The following is a 22,934-nucleotide window of genomic DNA, read 5'->3' on the forward strand; positions in this document are numbered from 1 at the left end:
AAACAGAAAAACCCAGTTCTTACCCTTGCAACTTATTAATAACAATTCCCCTTTGAGGAATCAATCCTAAGAAATAAATCAATGATGTTGACAAAGTAATATGATAAATGTTATAGCATGTTTATATAACAAAACATTGAAAGCAACTTATATGCCCAACAGAAAGGGAGAATTAAGTAGATTTAGTGTACAACAGTGGTTTTCAATATTGATTTAAATGTTAGAACCATTTATTACAAATACAGATGCTCAGGACTAACTTGCTGTATCAGAATCTTCTGATGTGGGGGCAGCGTGTATACATTTTTAGAAAGCTCCCTAGGTGATAGCAATGATAAGCACCAATAATCCATATGACTGAATGTTTAAGAATCATTACACGATTTTAATGACAAAGGAAATGCTTAATGTTGAGTGAATAAAAGAAACAAATTGTATATTCATTGTGATCTTAATTTTAGAAAAGATATATAATGTTTGTATGTATATATATATGTGCATATATTTATATATATATTTAAATATTTATTTAAATGTTATTTATTTGTAGGTATAAATGTTAATGAAAGTTGCTATCTGATTATGATTGATTTGGATTGCATATTGTTCTTTGTGCTTTCCCACTCATTCAAAATTTGTAGGTATAAATGTAGGTATAAATTTGTAGGTATAATGTTAATAAATGTTAATGAAAGTTGCTATCTGATTATGATTGATTTGGATTGCATATTGTTCTTTGTGCTTTCCCACTCATTCAAAATTTTCTTCAATGAAAAGTGACACTTTAGTAAAGAACAAACAAAACTACTTTCTTAATTATTTTATAATATGCATCTTAGAATTGTTTCATGCAAATTAAAATATATATTCTATTTTGGATCAAGAAAGATTAAGGAAGTTAGAATTTAGAAATTTTTCTTAAGGATCTCAGAAAAGCATTCATTGTTTTGATAGTATGGTTTGCTTTGGCTCATTTGGTTTTGTGTCTCTAGTCAAGGCTGGATGGAGAACATGTGATACATTTGGCTTCTACAAAGGTTCTACTTTATTTGAGGGGAGCAGGTCTGTCAGAGGTATGAGTCTATCCAACAGAAAGGATCTTCGGGAGGTTAATGGAACTCTCAGTGGCCTAGAGAGAAGCCTTGCATAGATTTACATAAGCCTTGCATAACATTACATAGATAAGGTGAATTTTTTCCCTTGGATTAAATGAAGGTGATTGTGAATAAACTTGAGTCCTGCTAAGTGGGCCATAATATATAATATGCATATGTATGTGTATATATAGCTTTGTTTTTAGAAAAAGATTATATGGTTGGAAGCTATGCTCTTTTCCAAATGAGTGTTAAACTCTAAGAAAAAAGTTCTTTTCAGGGGTTTTAAAAAAGGCAACTAAAAATAAAAAAATTCCATCATACAACATACTTTTTCTATCCTTCTTTTTGAAAGCATGCTAAAATTGCAGATTGGAAAGCTCATTTGATTTAAATTTTGTTGTGCAGCAGGTAAATATATGCAGAAGTTTTTCCAGAGCCACTCTAATAGGAAAATAGTAATTTCATAAAATATAAATAATAACCAACTCTGTATAGACTATTCATTCTGATATATAAATGGCTGCATTCTCAGTATTTTAACAAGTGTTATGTACATGAGAGTTCATCCCATATGGAAGATGAGATAGGCAGACAGGAGCAAATGTCACAGAGGATTTTACTTTTGTGGTTTAATCATGTCCTCCCGTTCACTCCCCACCCTTACATAAAGGTAGCTAGAGGAAATTAGCAGGAAAACTGAGAATTTACAACAAATCCCAGAACTTTGTATACAGGCAGTTAATAACTGAGAAAAAGAACTATTTTATTACTCAAAGAAATATAGAAAGTGAATAAAAATCAATAGGCTATCGAATAACTAAATATATCTGATTTATGGAAAGATTTGCTTTCACAGTTCTACCCTTTAGCTGCTATGTAGGCCTGGAAGACTAGCTAATTCTCAGGATTTATCAGTGTTCCACTGTTTTCAGTTTGACTTGTAGCTATGCTTGTACTATTTTTCCCCCAAATTATTCCTTCCAGTAAATAAGCACAAGCCTTTTTTTGCTTCGTTGAGTTTGTGCGCTCATTTCCAAAGAAAGAACTTGGGCCAAGTTGCTCTATATGTATATGCAGACATTTTTAGAGAAAATATGGATCACAGTATTTTCATGGTGAAAGGGCTTGCATAACTCAATGTATCCATGAGACATGTCATGCAGGGCTGCCCGAGATGGATGGGTCATAGAGAAGAGTTCTGAAAAAATGTGGTCCTCTAGAGAAGAGAATGGCAAACTACTACAGAATTCTTGCCATGAAAACCCCATGAACAGTATGAAAAGGCAAAAAGATATGACACCAAAGATGAGCCCCTCAAGTTGGAAAGCGTCCAATAGGCTACTAGGGAAGAACAGAGAGCAATTATTAATAGCCCCAGAAAGAATGAAGTGGCTGGGACAAAGTGGAAATGACACTCCATTGTGGATGTGGCTGGCTGTAAAAGTGAAGTCCAATGCTGTAAAGAACAATATTGCATAGGAATCTGGAATGTTAGGGCCATGAAGGAAGGTAAATTGGATGTGGTCAAGCAGGAGATGGCAAGAGTGAACACTGACACCTTATGAATCAGTGAACTAAAATAGATGGGGATGAGTGAATTTAATTAAGATGACCATTATATCTACTACTGTGGTCAAGAATTCCTTAGAAGAAATGGAGTACCCTCATGGTCAATGAAAGAGTTAGAAATGCAGTACTTGGGTGCAATCTTAAAAAGGATAGAATGATCTCTGTTTGTTTCCAAGGCAAACAATTAAACATCACAGTAATCCAAGTTTAGGTGCCAACCAGTGATGATGAAGAAACTGAAGTTGACCAGTTTTGTAGTGATCTACAACACCTTCTAGAACTAATGCCAAAAAAAAAAAAAAAGATGTCTTTTTCATCATATGGGGTTGGAATGCAAAAGTAGGAAGTCAAGAGATATACTCAGAATAACAGGCAAGTTTAGCCTTGGATTACATAATGAAGCAGGACAAAGACTAACAGAGTTCTGTCAAGATAACATGCTGGTCATAGCAAACACCCTTTCCCAACAATCCAAGAGATGACTTCACACATGGACATCACCAGATGGTAAATACAGAAATCAGATTGATTATGTTCTTTGCAACCAAAGATGGAGAAGCTCTATACAGTCAGCAAAAACAAGACCTGGAGTTGACCTTGTGTCAGATTATGAGCTCCTTATTGCAAAATTAGGCTTAAATTGAAGAAAGTAGGGAAAGCCACTAGGTCATTCAGGTATGACTTAAATCAAATCCTTTATGATTATACAGTGGAGATGACAAATAGATTCAAGGGATTAGATCTGGTAGATACAGTGCTTGAAGAATGATGGATGGAGGTTCATAACACTGTATAGGAGGCAATGACCAAAACCATCCCTAGGAAAAAGAAATGCAAGAAGGTAAAGTGGTTGTTTAGAAGCCTAAACAAATAGCTGAGAAAAGAAGAGAAACAAAAGGCAAGGGAAAAAGGGAAAGATACACCCAACTGAATGCAGAGTTCCAGAGAATAGCAAGGAGAGATAAGAAGGCCTTAAAAAAAAGAAAAAAAAGAAACAGAGTTAAACAATAGAATGAGAAAGACTAGAGACCTCTTCAAGAAAATCAGAGATATCAAGGGAACATTTCATGTAAAGGACAGAAAGAGTAAGGACCTAGGAGCAGCAAAAGAGATTAAGAAGAGGTGGCAAGAATACACAGAACTATACAAAAAATGTCTAAATGAGCTGGATAACCATGATGGTGTAGTCACTCACCTAGAATTGGGCATCCTGGAGTGTGAAGTCAAGTGGGCCTCAGGTAACAATACTATGAACAAAGCTAGTAGAGGTGAAGGGCTTTCAGGTGGTGCTAATGGTGAAGAAACCTCCTGCCATTGCAGGAGATATTAGAGACGTGAGTTTGATCCCTGGGTTGGGAAGACCCCCTTGAGAAGGGCATGGCAACCTATTCCAATATTCTTGCCTGGAGAATTTCATGGACAGAGGACCCTGGCGGGCTATAGTATATGGGGATGGAAGGAGTCAGACGTGACTGAATCAACTTACAAGGCATGAACGGTAGAGATGACGGAATTCCAGCTGAGCTATTTAAAGTCCTAAAACCTGGTGACTTAAAGTGCTACACTCAATATGTCAATAATTTGGAAAACTTAGCCGTGGTCACAGGACTGGAAGAGGTCAGTTTTCATTCCAACCCCCCAAGGCAGCAATGCCAAAGAATGTTCAAACTACCATAGAGTTGTTCTCATTTCACATGCTAGCAAGGTTATGCTCAGAATTCTTCAAACTAGGCTTCAACAGTATGTGAACTAAGAAATTCCAGGTGTTCAAGCTAGATTTAGAAAATGCAGAGGGACATTCAACATTTGTTGGATCATGAAGAAAGCAAGGGAGTTCCAGAAAAACATCTACTCCTGCTACAGTGACTGTGCTAAAGCCTTTGTGTGGATCACAGCAAAATGTGGAAAACTCTTAAACAGATGGGAGTACCAGACCACCTTACCTGTCTCCTGAGAAATCTGTATGCAGTTCAGAAGCAATAGTTAGAGCCTCATATGGAACAACTGACTGATTCAAAATTGGGAAAGATGCATGACAAGGCTATAGACTGTCACCCTGAATATTTAACTTATATGTGGAGTACATCATGTGAAGTTCTGCACTGGATAAATCACAAGCTGGAATCATGATTATCAGAAGAATATCAACATTCTCAGATATACAGATGATATCATTCTAATGGCAGAAAATGAAGAGGCACTAAAGAGCCTCTTGAAGAGGGTGAAAGAGGAAAGTGAAAATGCTGGCTTGAGACTCAACATTCAAAAAACTAAGATCAAGGCATTCAGTCACATCACTTCATGGCAAATAGAAGGGGAAAAAGTAGATGCAGTGGCAGATATTATTTTCTTGGGCTCCAAAGTCACTGAGCAAAGTTACTGCAGCCATGAAATTAAAAGATGCTTGCTCCTTGGAAGGAAAGATATGATAAACCTAGACAGCATATTAAAAAGTAGAGACATCACTTTGCTGACTAAGGTCCATATAGTCAAAACTATGGTTTTTCCAGTAGTCATGTACAGATGTGAGAGTTGGACCATAAAGAAGGCTGAACACCAAGAACTGATGCTTTCAAATTGTGGTGCTTGGAGAAGACTCTTGAAATCCCCTTGGATTGCAAAGATATCAAACCAGATAATCCTAAAGGTAATCTATTCAGAATACTCATTAGAAGGACTGTTGCTGAAGCTAAAGCTCCAATACTTTGGCCACTTCATGAGAAGAGCCGACTCGTTAGGAAAGGTTGAAGCAAAAGGAGGAGGTAACAGCAAAGGATGAGGTGGTTAGATAGCAGCATCAACTCAATGCACATGAATTTGAGCAAACTCTGGGAGATAGTGGAGATAGAGGCACCTGGCGTGCTGTAGTCCCTGGGATTGCAAAGAGGTGGACAAGACTTAGCAACCCAACAACAAATGACAATAACATCAATGGTCAGGTGATGGATCTTTTGAAATGGAAAAGCTTCTAAATTGGTCAACATTTGCAAAGCTCTCATAATAGATAGTTGTATTAGTAGTATCTATGGAAAGACCAAATTAAAAGTTGGATGCAAAGAAATATAGCAGCTAACCTTAAAGAGTCTCTTAGTTTTAAAAATAAAAGAAAATCTTTTAAGGAAGCCTTATTAAATTCATATTCTAAATGGGTCTTATAGGTGCTAACAAAAACATTGTTTATTAATAAGAGAATGGAAGGGAGAGACTCTTCCCAAAAAGAAAAAAATTCTAAAGAGTTGTTAAATAATAAAGTAAATAAAACAAATAATGAAAGTGGGAATAAAGAGGAATCAGAAAGGAAAGAGTCATGGGATTAATCAAAGCAGGATGAAAATCTTTAGATGGTTATTAAGAATTGAGATAAATAAAATGAGCATTTGTGGGATCAAAACAAAGGTTTTATAATACAGCACTACCTAAGATTGTGTGAGCCCAAAGGACCCCATATTGGTCCTCCCCAACAGTAAAGATCCCAAACAAGTCTACTCTAATTACTTCAGTTTAGATAAATTTTAAAAGCTGGAAGGAAAAGATTACACACTGAGAAAACTGCAACTGTTTGGGGGCAACAGGCCAATTAATCAAGTTAAATATTGACAAAAGAGCCTGGGTCCCTTGGGTCTACCCCTTACTGGGGTCATCAGAACCTTTGTATAGGAATGAAGCAAATGGCTGGGGGATAAATAGTTTCTAGGGCTCCTTGTAAGACTGAGACTTGATGGCATTTTAATGGAAACTAAGGTTACAGAACTGATAGAACTGAGATGGAAGTTTATTTAAAAATTGTGTATTTGAGTGGACTTTATGTAAGATGGTTGCATTTCTTTTGCCTTGATGATATTGTAGGGATGAGCATTTGTCTTCCCTTGCCTGGTTTTGTAAGATGGGGTAGGTAAACCCACCCTTTAGGGAGTGTTAATTGAATAAAGGAAGCTGATAGTGCTGAGCCCACATAATATGAGATGGAAACTTGGAAACTGGGGGCTGATATTTAGGGGCTAAAAGAAGCAATAGTGGAAGATTTTGCCCCAAGAGTGAACTGGTATGTGGAAGTGCTCCCTCACAGGAAATCTAATTCACAGCCTCCTTAAAGATTTATCAAAGACAAATATATAAGTTGTTTCCACAAATAGTAAAAAGCCTTAACAATCTGAGCATATATATATTTTTTCCGATTGTTATTTATAGACTAGTGAGTTTTGTGATATACCTGATTCATGACTTAAGTTTTACAGTGAAAGCTATGAGAGTTCTGGTTGTGTTTATGTTTATGTGTGTGCATTATTGATAATGGCATTTTTCTCTCTCCAAATATTATCAAAATTAATTTGCAAAAGAGCTCTTTTTAATTGCCTTAAAAGTAAGTGCTTATGAATTAAATATTTCTAAATGTAGTAGAAACTAACCCAAATGTTTTCCAGTGTACCTGACTTAGGATTAATCTCTGGTAAATAAAAGCAAGTTTAAGCTTGTTGGTTTAATTAAATAGGCCTATCTCAAGAGTTACTAGCATTAATTATAAAGCTTATATTCTACTAGGTTTACCACAAGTTAAATACATTCAGCTATCTCTGTTACAAAATTTGTCAGCAAAAAATGATAAATTTGTATGATAAAATTTTCATAAGAAATTAAATAAGTTTAAATGAAACAAAAGTTTTTAGGTGAAATCCTTAATGTTTTATGGCATAGCTACTTAAAAATAGTTTCCTCAAATTTGTTTTGGTAAGTTGAAACTTTAGAGTTTTGCTAAGTTAAATGATGGGAATTCCTGATTGTTCAGATCATTTCCAGAGAAGATAAAGTACCAAAACATTAATTGTTAAGTAAATCTATTTTTTGTCTTCTTATTATAGAGAACTAAAGATATTTGGGTTTATTAACATGTCATGGATCACATTGAAAAAATTACGCTGTAAGGGAGTCTTATTAAGAGACAAAGTTTTCTTGGAATATTTGTATATATATGTATTTGCCTTTGAAATCTTTTATTGTCACTTTGGTTAATTGAATAAGTATTGCTTTACAGTGACCTATTTGACCAAGTGATTTAAAACATTTTGATAACTTTGACAAAGTCTCCCAAACAAAAATTCTAAATAAAGTCCTTTGAGCCTCTACTTAACTTTGAGATGTTTCATAGGGCCCCTGAAACATCTCAAAGAGAGATATTAAAATAAAAAACATGGTACTTTAAATTATATGGAAATCATTGTTAAATAAGCAATGATAAACCTTCTTAGGCGTGTTGTAGGTAAATGCTATTAATACAGGTGTTCTAGAGGTTATATGAAATTCCTAAAATTCAGATGTGTCCTGGTATGTTATCAGTCATATTTCTAGTTATTATCTTAAAATGTTACATGTCACAGAAATAGACACATTTCTATGTCAATTGCATTGCAATTAGATCTTTAACCATGTGATTTAAAGTTTTTGTCATTCATAGATAGTTTTGTTTTACTAAAATGCTCTTAGAAAAATGAAGATGTTCATAGAAATGATTTTTGGGCAAATATAAGTTTGTGATAACTTTTAGATCATGACACTACACTGGTAAGAAACTATAGAATTCTAATGAAAAACCTAATGGCTTCATAAAACTGCTAATAAAATATCAAGATCAATAAGAATTAATTATATGGAACTGAATGAACTGATGAATACAATTTATAATTTTTATAACTTTTTATCTGAAACATTACTGGCCTTTTCATCGTTGCTTTCCAGATACGAAGAAATGTTTCCTGTTCTATTAACTATGACTTATAGCAATTTGGCAAATTGTGTCTTTGTAAATAGAATTGAAACATCTTTTTCTTCCTACCTGATCCCCTCAGAATTTAGAAACTCTTAGTGAGTATTCTTATTTTCATGGCAATATATTTATTTACATACTTTCACTAAGAATTTGTACTCTTGTATTAGAAGACAATTGGAAATACTGGTTATATTATCAAGGCTTTGACTGGAATGTCATATTTAAAAATGTCCATAGAATCAGATATGACCAGACAGCTTTAAGGAATTAAGATTGACTATTTGGAGCCATAAAACCCTTCTGAAAAATAGCCTGGTACTTTTTTTTATATGGTTCCTAGCAGCCTTACCAGTTGAGTAAGGAAGGTTATTTCCTGAAAGGCACAAGAAACTCAGGATATTTTGGAGAACTTGTGGTCTCCACTTTAACTGGTAAAGAATTCACTTACAATGCGGGAGACCTGGGTTTGGTCCCTGGGTTGGGAAGATTCCCTGGAGAAGGGAAAGGCTACCCACTCCAGTATTCTGACCTGGAGAATTCCATGGACTGTGTAGTCTGTGGGGTCTCAAAGAGTCGGACACGACTGAGCGACTTTCTCTTTCAAGATGAGAAGAATTCACCCAAATTTATATATATTACAGGTAAATCTGGTAGCAACTCCTTGGCATGGTTTCATGGTATGAGAGGCATTTAAAAATTTAATCTGGAGATTCCTTTGAAAAATTCCAGCAAAGAGATCAATTACCATTTTTGCTGGACTTATTTAAATAACCAGGGCAAGTTTAATGACACTAAACTAATTTTGAAAACAAATTAGTCTTAATTTGATTTTCTTTGATAGAAGTGAGGGTAATTTTTAGAGAAAAAAAAAAGCCTAGTGTTTTCAGTTTTTCTTCTGCTTCTTCTTTTAACTTGGAATCATTGAGAATAAATGCTGCCCTTTTCCTGAAGCCCTGCAAACTGAAGCTGAACAACTTGATATAAACTTGAGCGATCACAATAATTACCTATATTTAGACAAACTTCTTGACTATTGCTGTGTAAGATTCTCAGAAAACTTACCTGAATCCCTAATGACATCACTGAAGACATTTCATACTGTAAAACATGCTTCAGTCCTGATATCTAGAAATCTTGACTGGCAGCTCTCAGGACTCAGATACTGGGTTTATAATTTACTCCAATCATTAACCTTTGTTTTATTTTGCCTCCGTACAAATACCTCCTACCTGATTGCTTGCACCATATAGCCCTAACTTTGAGAGCCCACCTGCATCATGGCCTCCTGAAATAAACTGATTTATCGTCAGACTATGCGGCTGATTTGATGAGCTATAAAGCAACATATCAAGTCAAATTCTGTACTATGAAACTTCTAGAAGAAATTTCAAAGACGAGACTATAGGCAAACAAAATCTGTTGCCCCCAAATATTTCTGCCATGCAAATTATTTCAAATTGAAAACAATCAAGGCTTGAAAGGCTCAGGAAGAAACTTTGACCTTACTAACTGCCTTAAGAATTTAGGTAGAGGGACTTTTATAGGAATAGAACTAACACCAGAGAATATGGGCTAGGTGTGTTGGGAAAACTAGAGATCAGTCTACTCAGCAGCCCACTGTTTCCCCAAGGCCCAAGCATTTGTTTTGCAAATATTTGCTTTTCCATCTCTTTGTGAATTGCATTTCTCCCCTTTTGAGGTACCAAATCACTACTCTCGACAATCTCTTTTGTCTTTAGCTGAAGATGGCATTTAAGGGGAGGGTTTGGGCCATTTGGTGAGTTATTCAGTTTTCCTGGGTCTCTCCCTGTATATGTTATTAAAATTTTGTTTGATTTTCTCCTGTAATCTGTCTCATATCAATTTAATTCTTAGCCTGGCTGGGGTAGAGGAAGGGTGTGTAACTCTCTCTGACAATTCTAATAAACCTATTTTAAAATTAATTAATGACTATTTTCAAGTATGCTTATTAAAGATAAGTAAAAATATGTCTGTGACACATACTGGCTCAGAATTTTAATAGAGAAGAGGTTTTCAGACTATGACTTGGCAGAAATGAATTTCCAAGATCACTCCATTTGTGATCATTCTGAAAACACATCATATATGGGTTTTTTTTTTAAAGGACTGTCTGTTAAATCAATAAAAATTTAAAATAAATGTTGTCAAAAGATACTTTTATTTATCTTTACATAATATTTATAAAATGTAATCATATTAAATAATGTAAATTTTATTTTATTTATGGTGGCCTTTTGAGTGTGCAGTTTGAGATTATATGAGATAAAGTCCCTGCCCTAAGCCACCCATTGTTATCATTATCCATGATCAAATTGTACAAAAGAGGATTTTATTTCAAGATGAGATCATAACTGTCTAGATTAAGTGCTTCAAGTTACCTCTGGTTATCATTTACTTTTTAAAGTTGCGATTATCATCATTCTAAAGTAAAGCTAGGCCTTTCACAAAGATGCTTTGTCTGGACTGTCATTTTCTATGTGGACCCTCTCCCATCCCCAACTTTTAAATACTTCCATCTCCTAGACCATTCTCTTTACTCTCTTTACACACCTTCCAGAATTCTAAACTCTTCCATTCCATGTACTCTGACCGCGTTTCCTCCTTCTATCCTTTGCCAATTCTTAAAAGCTTTCATTGATTGTTTAAAGAACTAGAATCCTATAATATTTGAGTCAAAATGTGGTTTAGAGGTTGTCTCCGACTTTCTCATTTTATAGATGTGGTCACTGGGGTCTAATGAAAGTTAGGTGACTTGCTCAACAAAGCCCAGCTGGGACAAAGGTCTTCTGCCTTCTAGTCCAGTGCTCTTTCCCTCAGTACTATGGTATCTTTGCTTCCTGTCATCCTGTGAAGTTAAACTATTTACTCATCTCTCCTAAGACTTTCTAAGGAAACGTTCCTTTTTCCTGAGAAGTTTTGCATGCTTGGTAGGGGTTACCTTTTGGCTAAGCTCTGACTCATATTCCTTGCCCTGACTCAGTCCACTGACTGAGTGGACTAATCCACTGACTCAGTCCCTTCTCAGATGCTCACAGTCAGAATAACCTTGCTTCTCTGCTCATATGTAGTGCTTTGTCAAAAATCTTCAGTGATTCCTGATTGCCTCTAAAATACTATTCTAATTTTTCTGGTATTCATGGCTTTCCAACAATTCATTTTACATATACCTTTACAATATAATTTTATTAAGACAGACTCTGTGCCAAGTTATGTGTATTCTCACTGAATCCTCATTGAATCCACATAGCTAGTAAATGGCAAATGGAAATGGAACCTGGGTATCTCCAAAACAGAAGCCCAGCCTCTTAAGCACTAGTTCACCAAACAGAACTTCTCTTCCTCTAGCCAGTCTTATTTTCTTATAGACTCAAATATATTTTATTCAGAATCAACTCCAGTCTCATGATAGAAAGTTCACCAGGAATTCCTTTCTTTATCTCTTAGCTTTTCTAAATTTCTTATAATTTTCCAGTAATCACTCATTGACTTATTCATTCAACAAGTACATCTGAACCTATTTTATCAGGTCTTTCCCAGATATTCTAATTACCTCCTGCTTCTTTAAATTATCTGTATATTATGTAGTGCACTTAAATTTGCTCTGAGTCAAACGTTTCATTACAATGTTAGCTGTGCATTTTTTTCTCCTTGGAAAGCAGCAGTTGTGTCTTGTGATACTTTATAACATTCTCAGTCCCAGTGCAGGGAAAGAAATATAGTAGGCATGCAATAACTAAATGTAGGATGATATCTCAATGAGTTGACTTAAGGTGCTAGTTTTCAAGCAACCATTCAAATGAAAGCATAGTGTGTTATACAATGAAAGAGAATCTTTCAACCATGGAACCTGATAAATTTTGGGAAGACCTGATATGAAGAATGTTTTAAAACAAAACAAAATAAAATAAAGCAAAAGGCTTCAAAACTGTCTGTTAAATATTGGCAAGAGGAACATATGAAATTACTGACTCTAGAACTTTTGTCCATTGTATAAACAAAATAATCTAAGAAGGTATTCCATTATAGATAGTTAAAATAAAGGGATCACCAGTTCAGTTTGTGTAGCCAGAAAAAGAAAGAATACTAAAAGATAAAATCAAATATGTTTGTTTGTGAATATCAAGGGAAATCTGATACTTTCAATGAAACTCAAAGATAAAAATCACAGATACTAGTATTTCCATAGTTCAGTTCTAATCTATTTTAGTGTAGTAAATAAAACACACTACCTTTAAAAATACTTTTTCTACTTAGAACAATATAATTCAGCCTATTTCAGAAATTAAAAATTTCATTTATCATAAACAGATTTTAAATGTCAACTGTATTTGATTTAACTTGATTAAGATTTATTTTGTTGTATATATAAATATGTATTTAATTCACTAAATACGTCACTTAATCTTTATATACAAATACTTTAAATTTCCTATCAAGTTCTTGAAAGAAAATATTAAAGCTTTAATTTTTCTCTTTCATTTAAAGTTTCTGTTTTTTAGTAATAGACTAGCTTCCTAGGTGGCGCTAGTGGTAAAGAATGGCCAGCCAGTACAGGAGACATGAATTGTTGGTTTGATTCCTGGGTCAGAAGGATCCCTGGAGGAAGGCATGGCAACCCCCTTCAGTATTCTTGCCTGGAGAATCCCATGGACAGAGGAGCCTGGCAACTGACAGTCCATAGGGTTGCAAAGAGTTTGACATGACTGAAGTGATAGAGCAGGCATGCACAGTCTTTAAATATAACTTAAAATATATAGTTTAAAGTGTCTTTTAAGTGATCTTGTTTCATCTATCTTTAAGTTTTGATTCCGATTTTGGTTAGGTGGGAGAAGAGCACAAACAGAAAAAGGAAATTGTTCAAGACCCTAAAAATAGGGTCTTGAAAAGAAGCTATCTGAACTTGCCATTCAAAGGCGGCTCATAACTAGGAGAACGTGTGGCTTTTCCATTATTCTCTGAAAAGAACTGAAGACTTGGATTTCTAAATACATTTGTCTGTGAATATAATAACCTTATGCCATCCTAAGTGAAATACAAAGCTCTTATCTTTGAGAGTGACAGGGCATACAATCATATTTCAAAACAGAAATGTATTCTCTCATTTATTTTTATTAAAATTTAAATAGGAAGAAAGTTTAAATTATTAAAATAGTCTTACCTACCATTGTTCCTATTGATGTTAATACTAGAACAATATCACACAGTCTTTTAGCTATTAGCTTCACATCAGGGGTTGGATATGTTTTAAATTACCAGTTGGGCACTTTCACCATCTAGTCTTAATATATTTAATAAATCAAATGCAGGTAACATGAGATCAGTACTTTCACTTTACTGAGAAACTGAAAAAAGAAAAAAATGATATTTTATCTCAATTTCAGGTTATCCAAAAGAACCAGAAATCATTGCAGAACCACCGATTCTTTCTTAGAATGAGATTATCATGATATATTTTATAAGAATTCAAAGTATATAACAGATCTGCCTGACATAACTAATGTCTGTGTGGGTGTCAAATTCTAACACATCAATACTTCACTAAAAATATTGTGACTTTTTTTCTTTTTTTTGCTTAAGCAAAATGATAAAATTCAGGAATAAATGCATTAGGAATAAATAATGTACCTTAAATATAGCCTATACTTTTCACTAAGAGAGTTAGTGAGTGAGAAAGCCAAAGTTAAGTTCTGTCTGACAAAATGCTTTATCTTTATTCAGTAATTAGGTTTCTGGATTTGGTGACCATTGCAATATCATTGGGCTTCCCCAGTGGCTCAGTGGTAAAGAATCTGCCTATAATGTGTGTGACACAGGAGACTTGGGTTGGATTGCCTGGGTCAGGAAGGTTACCTGGAGGAGGGCATCACAACCCACTCCAGTATTCTTGCCTGGAGAATCCCACGGATAGAGGAGCCTGGTGGGCTCCAGTCCATAGTATTGAGAGAGTCATACATGACTGAAGCGACTTAGCACGACAAGGCAATATCATTAATCTACATAAATGTTGGTATAAAATCAGATTTCTAGTTTGTATGTGTCCTCTCATGTACATTCCTAGCTACAAGACTACTATGGTTCCTGCTCAGAAGGCAACAATCTCTAACAATAATATATCCTTCTGAAATGACTTTCTTCCACTAAAACCCCCAAAATCCAATTTTAAGCTTATACCAAGATTTTAAACATATTTGTAAGAAGGAAAAAACTGTTTCTGAAAGATGATTATTTACTAGCAACTCACTGCTTGAATTCTCATTCTTTCTGCACATTTCTTCTTTTTTTCTAAAATTTCCTTCTTGATCCCCAAGTGTCTTAGTTATATGATCCTAGAGCTTTCTTAAAATCTGTTTGAGTCATGTAAGATCTAGCTTTCTTGAGAGTAACAAAAAAAATATTGCTGGACAGAATCTGGGAGCTGACCCCTCCATAATCCTTAAGACTTCTTCAAATATCTCAAATTCTGGATGTTTTATAAATTCTCACTTTGGATTTCACTTGTTTCTCACTTTGCACTTCTCACCTATGGAGGGACAATTTTGAAATAGGGTATTAAATCCAGGGAATACTGATGTTATGCTTATGGATAACAACATAAAACATGAGAAGTAACACTGGAAACCATTAATAGCAATGCAAGAGGCCTGGTAAGTGCTTCTATAAGCATGGAGAAATACTGGTTGAAACATTATCTCCCTTTCCTCTTAGATTTTTCTAACCACAGCTTTCAAAAGGTACCTTAAAATTTCACTAATATATATTACTTCACACCAAGTCTAACCTGACCATATTTACAATTACATATCATTTAAATTACATCAGCTGCTTATTTAAATGAAAAATTTTAATAATATATTTTCTAGAGAAACACTTTGGAATTTACCAAAATTTTTGCAACCTTATTATCCATTATGGTTTGATTGTCAGTTACCATCCATATTTTACATGTAATAAAATTCCAAACTGATGAAAATTTCCTAAGACCTATATAAGAATCTAATCCTTAATAGAAGACTGGCACTGATGTTTAGTGATGATGAAAAACCTTAGCATATAACTGATAAGACGTGTGAAGGTTTTTTATTCTGCCATTACATTTGTAAGTGGGTATTCAAATAACTATTATGCACAGGTGGCAAGCTGGTTTCTTAATCCTGTTAAGTTAAAAAATATAAATGTATAAAGAAAAGAGGATTAAAAATAGGTGGGGGAGGGGTTTCCTTCAAATAAATGGAACCCATTCTTTTGAAAGAAAACTCCCCTCTTACCTTGGTCCTGGAGCTGGTTAGTTCTCCTCTGTCCTCCTCCTAGGGGAGAAATACCCAAAGTTAAACAATAATAGAACATGGTCTTGTATTAAAGTCAAGTTCAGTTCTGGCTGATCCTTTTCTCATGTCTCACAAGACACTACCAACTGTCTGATATACTGGAGCATTCACTGAATTGAACTTAAGATCCATTTAAGGATTAAACAAACATTAGCTGTGTAAGGGGGACAAAATTGTCTGCTCTTTAGTCAGTCTATTTTATTAGAGCTCCAATAAATTGAATACTGACTTAGAGCAAAGTAATTCATGGAAGAGCATTGACTTGTTAATTTTCATCAGCTGGAGTGAATTATGTAGGGAGTACCATGAGAGTACCTAGAGTTTCCCAGGTAGGAAGAGGCACGCTGTGATGTTTCAACCCATTTCCCTGATGTTCATGTCTTTTGAGGGTAAAATGATAGTGCTAGAAGCAAAATCATATTTGGAGCAGCACTAAATCTGATATGAACTAGAATTATTGTAAAAGTGGAAAAAAAACACCTTAATAGGTCATTTGATTGGAAGATTAAGAAAAAGTCTGGGAGATGAGTATGATTGCAAACTATATGATTTAATTTTTCAAGACAGGGAATCGTAGGTAAGATAAATACGGGATTTTTTTTTTTTTTTAACGTGTCTAAATAACTAGGATTTTTTTTTTTTTTTAACGTGTCTAAATAACTAGGACTCTTTGGAGAGAGTCTTTGGAGAGAAACAAGATAGCATAGTGAGATAAGCATGGATTTGATAATTATACAATAATGGGCTTCTATTCCAGTTCTGTCATTTCTCAGTTATTTGACTTGAATTTCCACAACATCATCTGTCCAGATGAAGATACCAACATCAAAGTGTTGTGGGGAAAATATATTCATATATATATGCTTGATATATAGTAGATATTAATTTTTTCTTTTCATTTATATGGTCTCTGATATGGTCTTTTTTAAAATTGGAGTTTCTGTTGTATGACTAAGTAAGTCAGTTATACATGATATATTATTTTCTTACTTGAATGACTTCATCTCTTCAGAGACCACTGTCTAATTAATTGACCTTCGAGCCAATTCCTGGATATCCCTTGACATAATTTCAGAGATAGTGACTGGCTCCCATAAAAAATCAAATACCAGACAGTTAATTAAATTCTGTGAGACATGGAGGAAAGTGGAGACCAAGAATGAGCCTGAACCCATACAAGATCATGTGCTATTGTTATTTAACTTTGGGTAACTTATTAAAATTCTTTATCAAGTAAAATCACATCAAGTGAGAAAATGGATGTACTTTTGGAAGCTCAGGTTGTCACAATATATTCCAGAGACATCAAAATGAAGGATGTTGTAGCTGTTACTCAAATGGCTATTATGAATATATGCAGGGAAAAAACACTATGGAAGATTCTGTATTATACATCTATTACTATTACCACTTATTTGGCATTAGAGTCACCCTATGATCTTTAATCACTTTAAAGTTCCATAATATTTCTATGGCACAATAAAACTCCTCCAACTACAAACACACACATTTTTCTCATGCTTAGAAACTTTAATGTCATCTCTTTAATGAATATTCTAAGAATGGCTCTTTTGAAAAACCTGTCTTTATCCAATATACTCTATAAATTCTAAAGAAAATATACAGAAATACTTTCCTTTTTTTTCTGAAAAAGCTACATTCAGAAATCATAAATCTATGCTACAAATAGAAAAAAGAGCATATTTTATGAAACACCTACTTCATCCATGGAGCCCACTTATATGATGGAGTTTTGACAGAAATACCTTTATATTCCAAATAATCTGAGAATCTATGAATAAGAAAAACTGTAGGTACACTGCCAGGCTTGGTTACAATCACAATGGCTGTGCAGTCTTCCTGCTTCAGATATTAACTGATTGCTATTTATGATGAAGGAAAAAAATGGAAAAGAAATTAAATAGTAATAATGCTGTTGGGGATGTTATGGTGCCATTAAAAATCAACACTCTCAAGTATTACATACTGAAACAATACGGGATACAATATTATATAGATCAGTTTTAAAAATCATATCTAGATATGGAAAAATATGTTTCATTCTTAAAAAACAAAGAAAGTCTTTCTACATGCATGTGCTTCACTTTAGCTGTTTTACTACCACTCATATAACTCAAAGGATTTTGTCAGATTTGCATATTGCCAAAAATTTGATGTCAGTATCTAATTTTAAAACTCTGTATAATTATACAAAAACTGCATCTCTCTGGTTCTCTCAGAGAAGTGTTTTCCTTAAATACTTTTCCATCTCACATTGTAGACAGACTATGATAAAAGCAGCTATTTACTAAATTAGTGAATTACTTAATCCCCAAACCTGATGAGCTTCTATTAAAATTCTGGGAATGAATTTTCCCCTAGTTATTAAGTGTCCACAGCTTCAAAGAGGTATAACAGAATTCTTTGGCTGTTTTACTAAAGACAGTTCAGGACATGACCCAGAGTCTCAGACTCTCAAAATGAGATGAGAATTTAGATGTCACTGTCTGTACTCTCTGAGATGTGAGAATCTCTTCTATTTGAACAACATTCTATTTGGGAAACATAGCTAATTTCCCCCCATTATTTGAACCAATTTTAATTGTTATAAAATTTTTCTTTGTGTTGACCTGAAACCTACCTCTGTCTAATTTAGTTAACTTAGCAAGAGTTTCTTTAGTTTATAATATGAATTAAAAATTATAATTTCTTGAGCTCTTATATGGGTATTTTCAATATACCTTGAAATTATCAATATTGATGAAACTACAACATGGAATAATCATAGAATCTGTTCAATAACCTTTCAAAGTAAACTATAGTTATAGTAAATAGGTTTTTGCTGTTGTTGTTCTTTTCCCATAAGAGCACTGGAGAGAGTCAGAAGATCGCATTTCCAATCTCAGCTGTCTGGGAATGTGGGCAAGTCACTTAACATCTCTAATTTATGTCTTCCTTTATAATAAAATCACATCATAAGAGGGTTAAAAGGAGCAGGTAAATATGTATATGCATATATGAAAGTGGTTTGAAAGCTATAATGCTGTATTTTTACTAATATTATTTCACTTTCGAAATAGCCTGCCCAGAAATTTTTAGAGTTAAAAGTGAAGCTAAATTCAAACATTATGTCTTAAAAGTGAACAAATTAAAAATATTAATTAAATGATAGACTGATTCTTTGCCTTATATTATCATTACTCTATCATTTCATAGAAAGTAATTCTTTTTTTTTTAGTCTATGCCCTTCATATTTACTCTGGAAGACAATCAGGTCCATTTTTTTTGGGCTAGCCTAGCCTCAAACATAAGCCAAAGGTTAGGGTATTGATTTAGGGTTCTGGATATTGGTTTAATTTTAAGTTTTCTATTTCTCATGCTTTTTAAAAAACATTTGCCTTTCATCCTAAAGTCAGTAGCAATGACTTGTTGATAATACTTGTAACTGGGTCCTAGTTACAAGCACCTGAAAAGAGAGGCAACTAGGGACTGGGGATCTGGTGATGTCTTCTCTTATTTACTAATAGTATTCTGGCCTGTTACTCTATCAAAAAGGATGTTTAGAACTTGTATATCTCTCAGCTCCAAATATAAAATGACTAGGCTTCTATAATAGCAGAGGCCTTGCAGATAGTTCTTGACAGTTTTTATATAAACTTGCATGGTAAAGCAACAATGGAGAGGGATCCATATACTCATATCGCCTTTGAAAGTGAGTTGCTTGTGTTACACTTGTTTGATTGACTCCAGTTTGATGTTTATTTTGGTAATCTCCCAAAGATTTAACACTTAGAGAAAGCAGATTGAATTTTTAACATTTATGTAAAAAAATACTTGTGCATTTTCTTCATTGAGAAGCTTAGAGAAAAAGCAACATAAGTAAAACCATGGTTATTTCAATATGATGTCATGATTTTGGTCAGTAGAATTTAAAGCAATAGATTTCTTGCACATTTTGGCATAGTATACTTTGCAAGGCACAATTTAATGCTAAGAATATTTTTATGCCTTCAATGTTTTTTCATTGTTGAGTTGTGTGATGGTAGAGAAACGTGTTGAAATGGCTTTACAAAGTTTTTGAAAGTGTATTTCGTTCTTTGAATGAGTCCTAACAATGTTTAAGGTTTTCAGAAAGTATGGTACCTGTTCATTAAAAATAAACTACTTTTAATCATGAAAGGAGAAGGCAGTGGCAGCCCACTCCAGTACTCTTGCCTGGAAAATCCCACGGATGGAGGAGCCTGGTAAGCTGCAGTCCATGGGGTCGCTAAGAGTCGGACTCGACTGAACGACTTCCCTCTCACTTTTCACTTTCTGGCATTGGAGAAGGAAATGGCAACCCACTCCAGTGTTCTTACCTGGAGAATCCCAGGGACGGGGGAGCCTCCTGGGCTGCCATCTATGGGGTCACACAGAGTCGGACACGACTGAAGTGACTTAGCAGCAGCAGCAATCATGAAAAAGCCATTTGTGATATTAATGGAGGATAGACAATATATTCATAGTATTTTTAACTTCTGTTTGTATATTATTATTTATAAAATCTTCTTAGAGTCAATATAATGACATTTATGAGAAAGTTTGAGGCCAGGTGTGGTATTTTGGAGAGTTGAATGGTGACTTTCTATTCAGGTGTTGCCAGGTGCATATGATATTATGCTTGTAGCAAAGCTATCTCAAATATATGTTATATCATTTTGAAAACAAAAGTTATAGGACTGATTTTTGGGGAGAAATAAACATTTATAAAATAAACAGGTTAAAGTTTCTTATTTCTACTTAAAACAGAATATATACTCTAAACCATAGTCTTTGCTATTTTCCAATTCATTTCAAATGACTGTCAAAATATTTTATCTTCCTTCTCTTAAATATGAATAACAAACCAGGCCAAACAAACTTGACTGATATTATCTTGGCTGAACAGACCCATTGTTCACTTGCTTTCTTGTTTCTCTGCATCCCCTTTGTAAGCTGAATACTAGTACTGCAATTCTGGAAACCAATTCTTGTAGTGAGATGATCTATAAAGATGAGTGACATAATATGGAACTTGTCCAGCTATTAGACATATAGCAAGAGGAAACACATCTAAAGCATATTTATACATATCAGGTAATGAACTTTCATCTTAGAGACAGCTTTATGTTTCCTAAATATATGTGGCATGTGTAACTCAAGGTTATAGATTCTGCACTCACATTAGTTGTGTGTTGAAATTGAATTAACTTGAATTTTATAAGATATAGATATTCTTTGGGGGAATTCTTTATACTTAAGAGTATTTGTTTACAAGATAATAGTGTGGGATGAAAGAACAGCAGTGTGGAATTCTGGCTTTTCACTGCACTGTCAAAATGGAGATCTAGTCTTAGATCTCTTGTTAAATCAGTTTGTGAAGGTTTACCTGTTGAACTTCTTTTTTTAGCAATTTTATCTTGTTAAATTTAATCCTCTTTGAGGTAGTATAAAACAGCCACGTATTATTCACTTTTCTCAGGCAAGTTACTAAAATATAGCTTCTAAATGCAATGGAGAGCTGAATATTGAATTTAGGAAAAACAGCTGAATACTGAATTTAGAAAGGGTCTAATGGTGTTACCTAGCTAGCCACAATACATCCCTAGAGTGAACAACTTGAAATCTATTTGGTAAATTCTCAGTTGGAACTCAACAACCATTTGTTGAATAAACTGGCAAGTGAATGAAGGCAAATTGTATTAGCATTTTTTTAATAAGAGGGAAGAATGGAAAATGTTAATGCTTGATGAATCTTAAAGAAATGTAGAAAAATGCAAGATTTTTTTCCTTTGCATGGAAAGTTGTAATTTTAATCATCTTTTAATTGTAGGAAAAGAGCTAACTGAAAAACCTAAAATTTTAAATGGCAGTGGAAAGTTTCATGTTTCCTACTGTACTCAATATCAAGCAAGAGAAGGATGGAATGAATGAATGGTAAGGAGGAGTATTTCCCCTTGGGACATGTTTAACACTGATACCTGTACCATGTGAATGTGAAATACTTGGTATTTCCACATCTCTAACTGCAAGCAGGGTAAGTGCTTAAGCATATCACAGACAGGGGAATTGCACGTGTTTGTGTTCATGTATGCTGAGAGGTTCTCTTGATGTCTGTATGAGTGAATTTTCTAATCCCAAGGCTAGGCTATCAGACTGAGTTCCAAAACATAAAGAGATCACAAGAACTAAGTTTTTGTGCAGCATTTTTAAATATTTCAGTTATCTGTAACATTTTTTAATATATAAGTTATCTGTAGCATTTTTTAATATGACACCAAATGAAGGATATTTATAAATGAGAATCCCATAATAGTTAAAAAAAAAACAAAATTGTGTACTAATCTGTAATTCATATCCAGAAAACAAATTAAAAGCTTATATACTTGAGGCTGAGTACTAATAAGTACCCAGCTTTAAATTTCTGCACTTTTAAGTTTTACTAGTGTCTACATTAAGTGTTAACAATTGACTTGTTAGTAACACCAAAAATAGACTACCACTTTATTCTCACAAACAATATCAAGAAACTCCTGCTTTCTAAACTTTCTAAGAACTCCTGAACTGATGACTAAATATGTCCCACAAATTTTACATAGGAAAGTGGTTGTTTACAGATAAGATATTTTTCACAGATGAATTTAAATTTTAAATTGAATACATCTGCTCTAAAAAATACTCCAAAGTGGAAGAAACATAATTTGGCATACAGAGATCGCTACCTACCCTGATACAGATTTAGAATTGAGCCAAGTGTCTGATGAGGGCAGTGACTGTGTTAAACACTCAAATAAAAGGCCCAATGAAGATATGCCCTGCTATTCCCATTCTTAGTACTTCATCCCCTCCTGCCATGCTATTGCTGCGGGGGTTCTAAGTTGGCTTCTTTTAAACTGAGCGTATGTGCTTGGTTTCAAAGGATCAGCTCCCACTGCCACAGGCTCCTGTGGCATTAGCAAGTCCAACAGGACCTCTTTTCCCTCCAGATTTCAAACACTGATGAAGTTCTTTTGGGGCTGCTTTCTCTTGGAAGACATTTTTTTTTTTTTTTTTGTGACCGATCATTAGTCTTATACTAGCAACAGTTACACAAATACTGCATATTTTTAGAGAAGGCAACATTTGAATAGGGATTATAACTAT

General features: G+C 34.2%; 1 protein-coding gene across 7 annotated transcripts in view; it reads right to left on the reverse strand.

The window, feature by feature from the left end:
* GRIA4 (glutamate ionotropic receptor AMPA type subunit 4) overlaps window positions 1–22,934 on the reverse strand; it is a 602,437-nt gene that overhangs the window by 19,952 nt on the left and 559,551 nt on the right. Inside the window, exon 14 of one of the 7 annotated variants that reach the window (XM_043891806.1) lies at window positions 15,716–15,752. The exons of the other annotated variants lie outside the window; for them this stretch is intronic. Coding sequence (XP_043747741.1) covers window positions 15,731–15,752 — 22 coding nt within the window. The 3' untranslated portion in view covers window positions 15,716–15,730. Of the gene's footprint in view, window positions 1–15,715; window positions 15,753–22,934 lie in introns of those variants that run through there. 7 annotated transcript variants of the gene reach the window in all.

The sequence above is a fragment of the Cervus elaphus genome, chromosome 1 (genome assembly GCF_910594005.1).
Source record: "Cervus elaphus chromosome 1, mCerEla1.1, whole genome shotgun sequence".
NCBI lineage: Eukaryota > Metazoa > Chordata > Mammalia > Artiodactyla > Cervidae > Cervus > Cervus elaphus.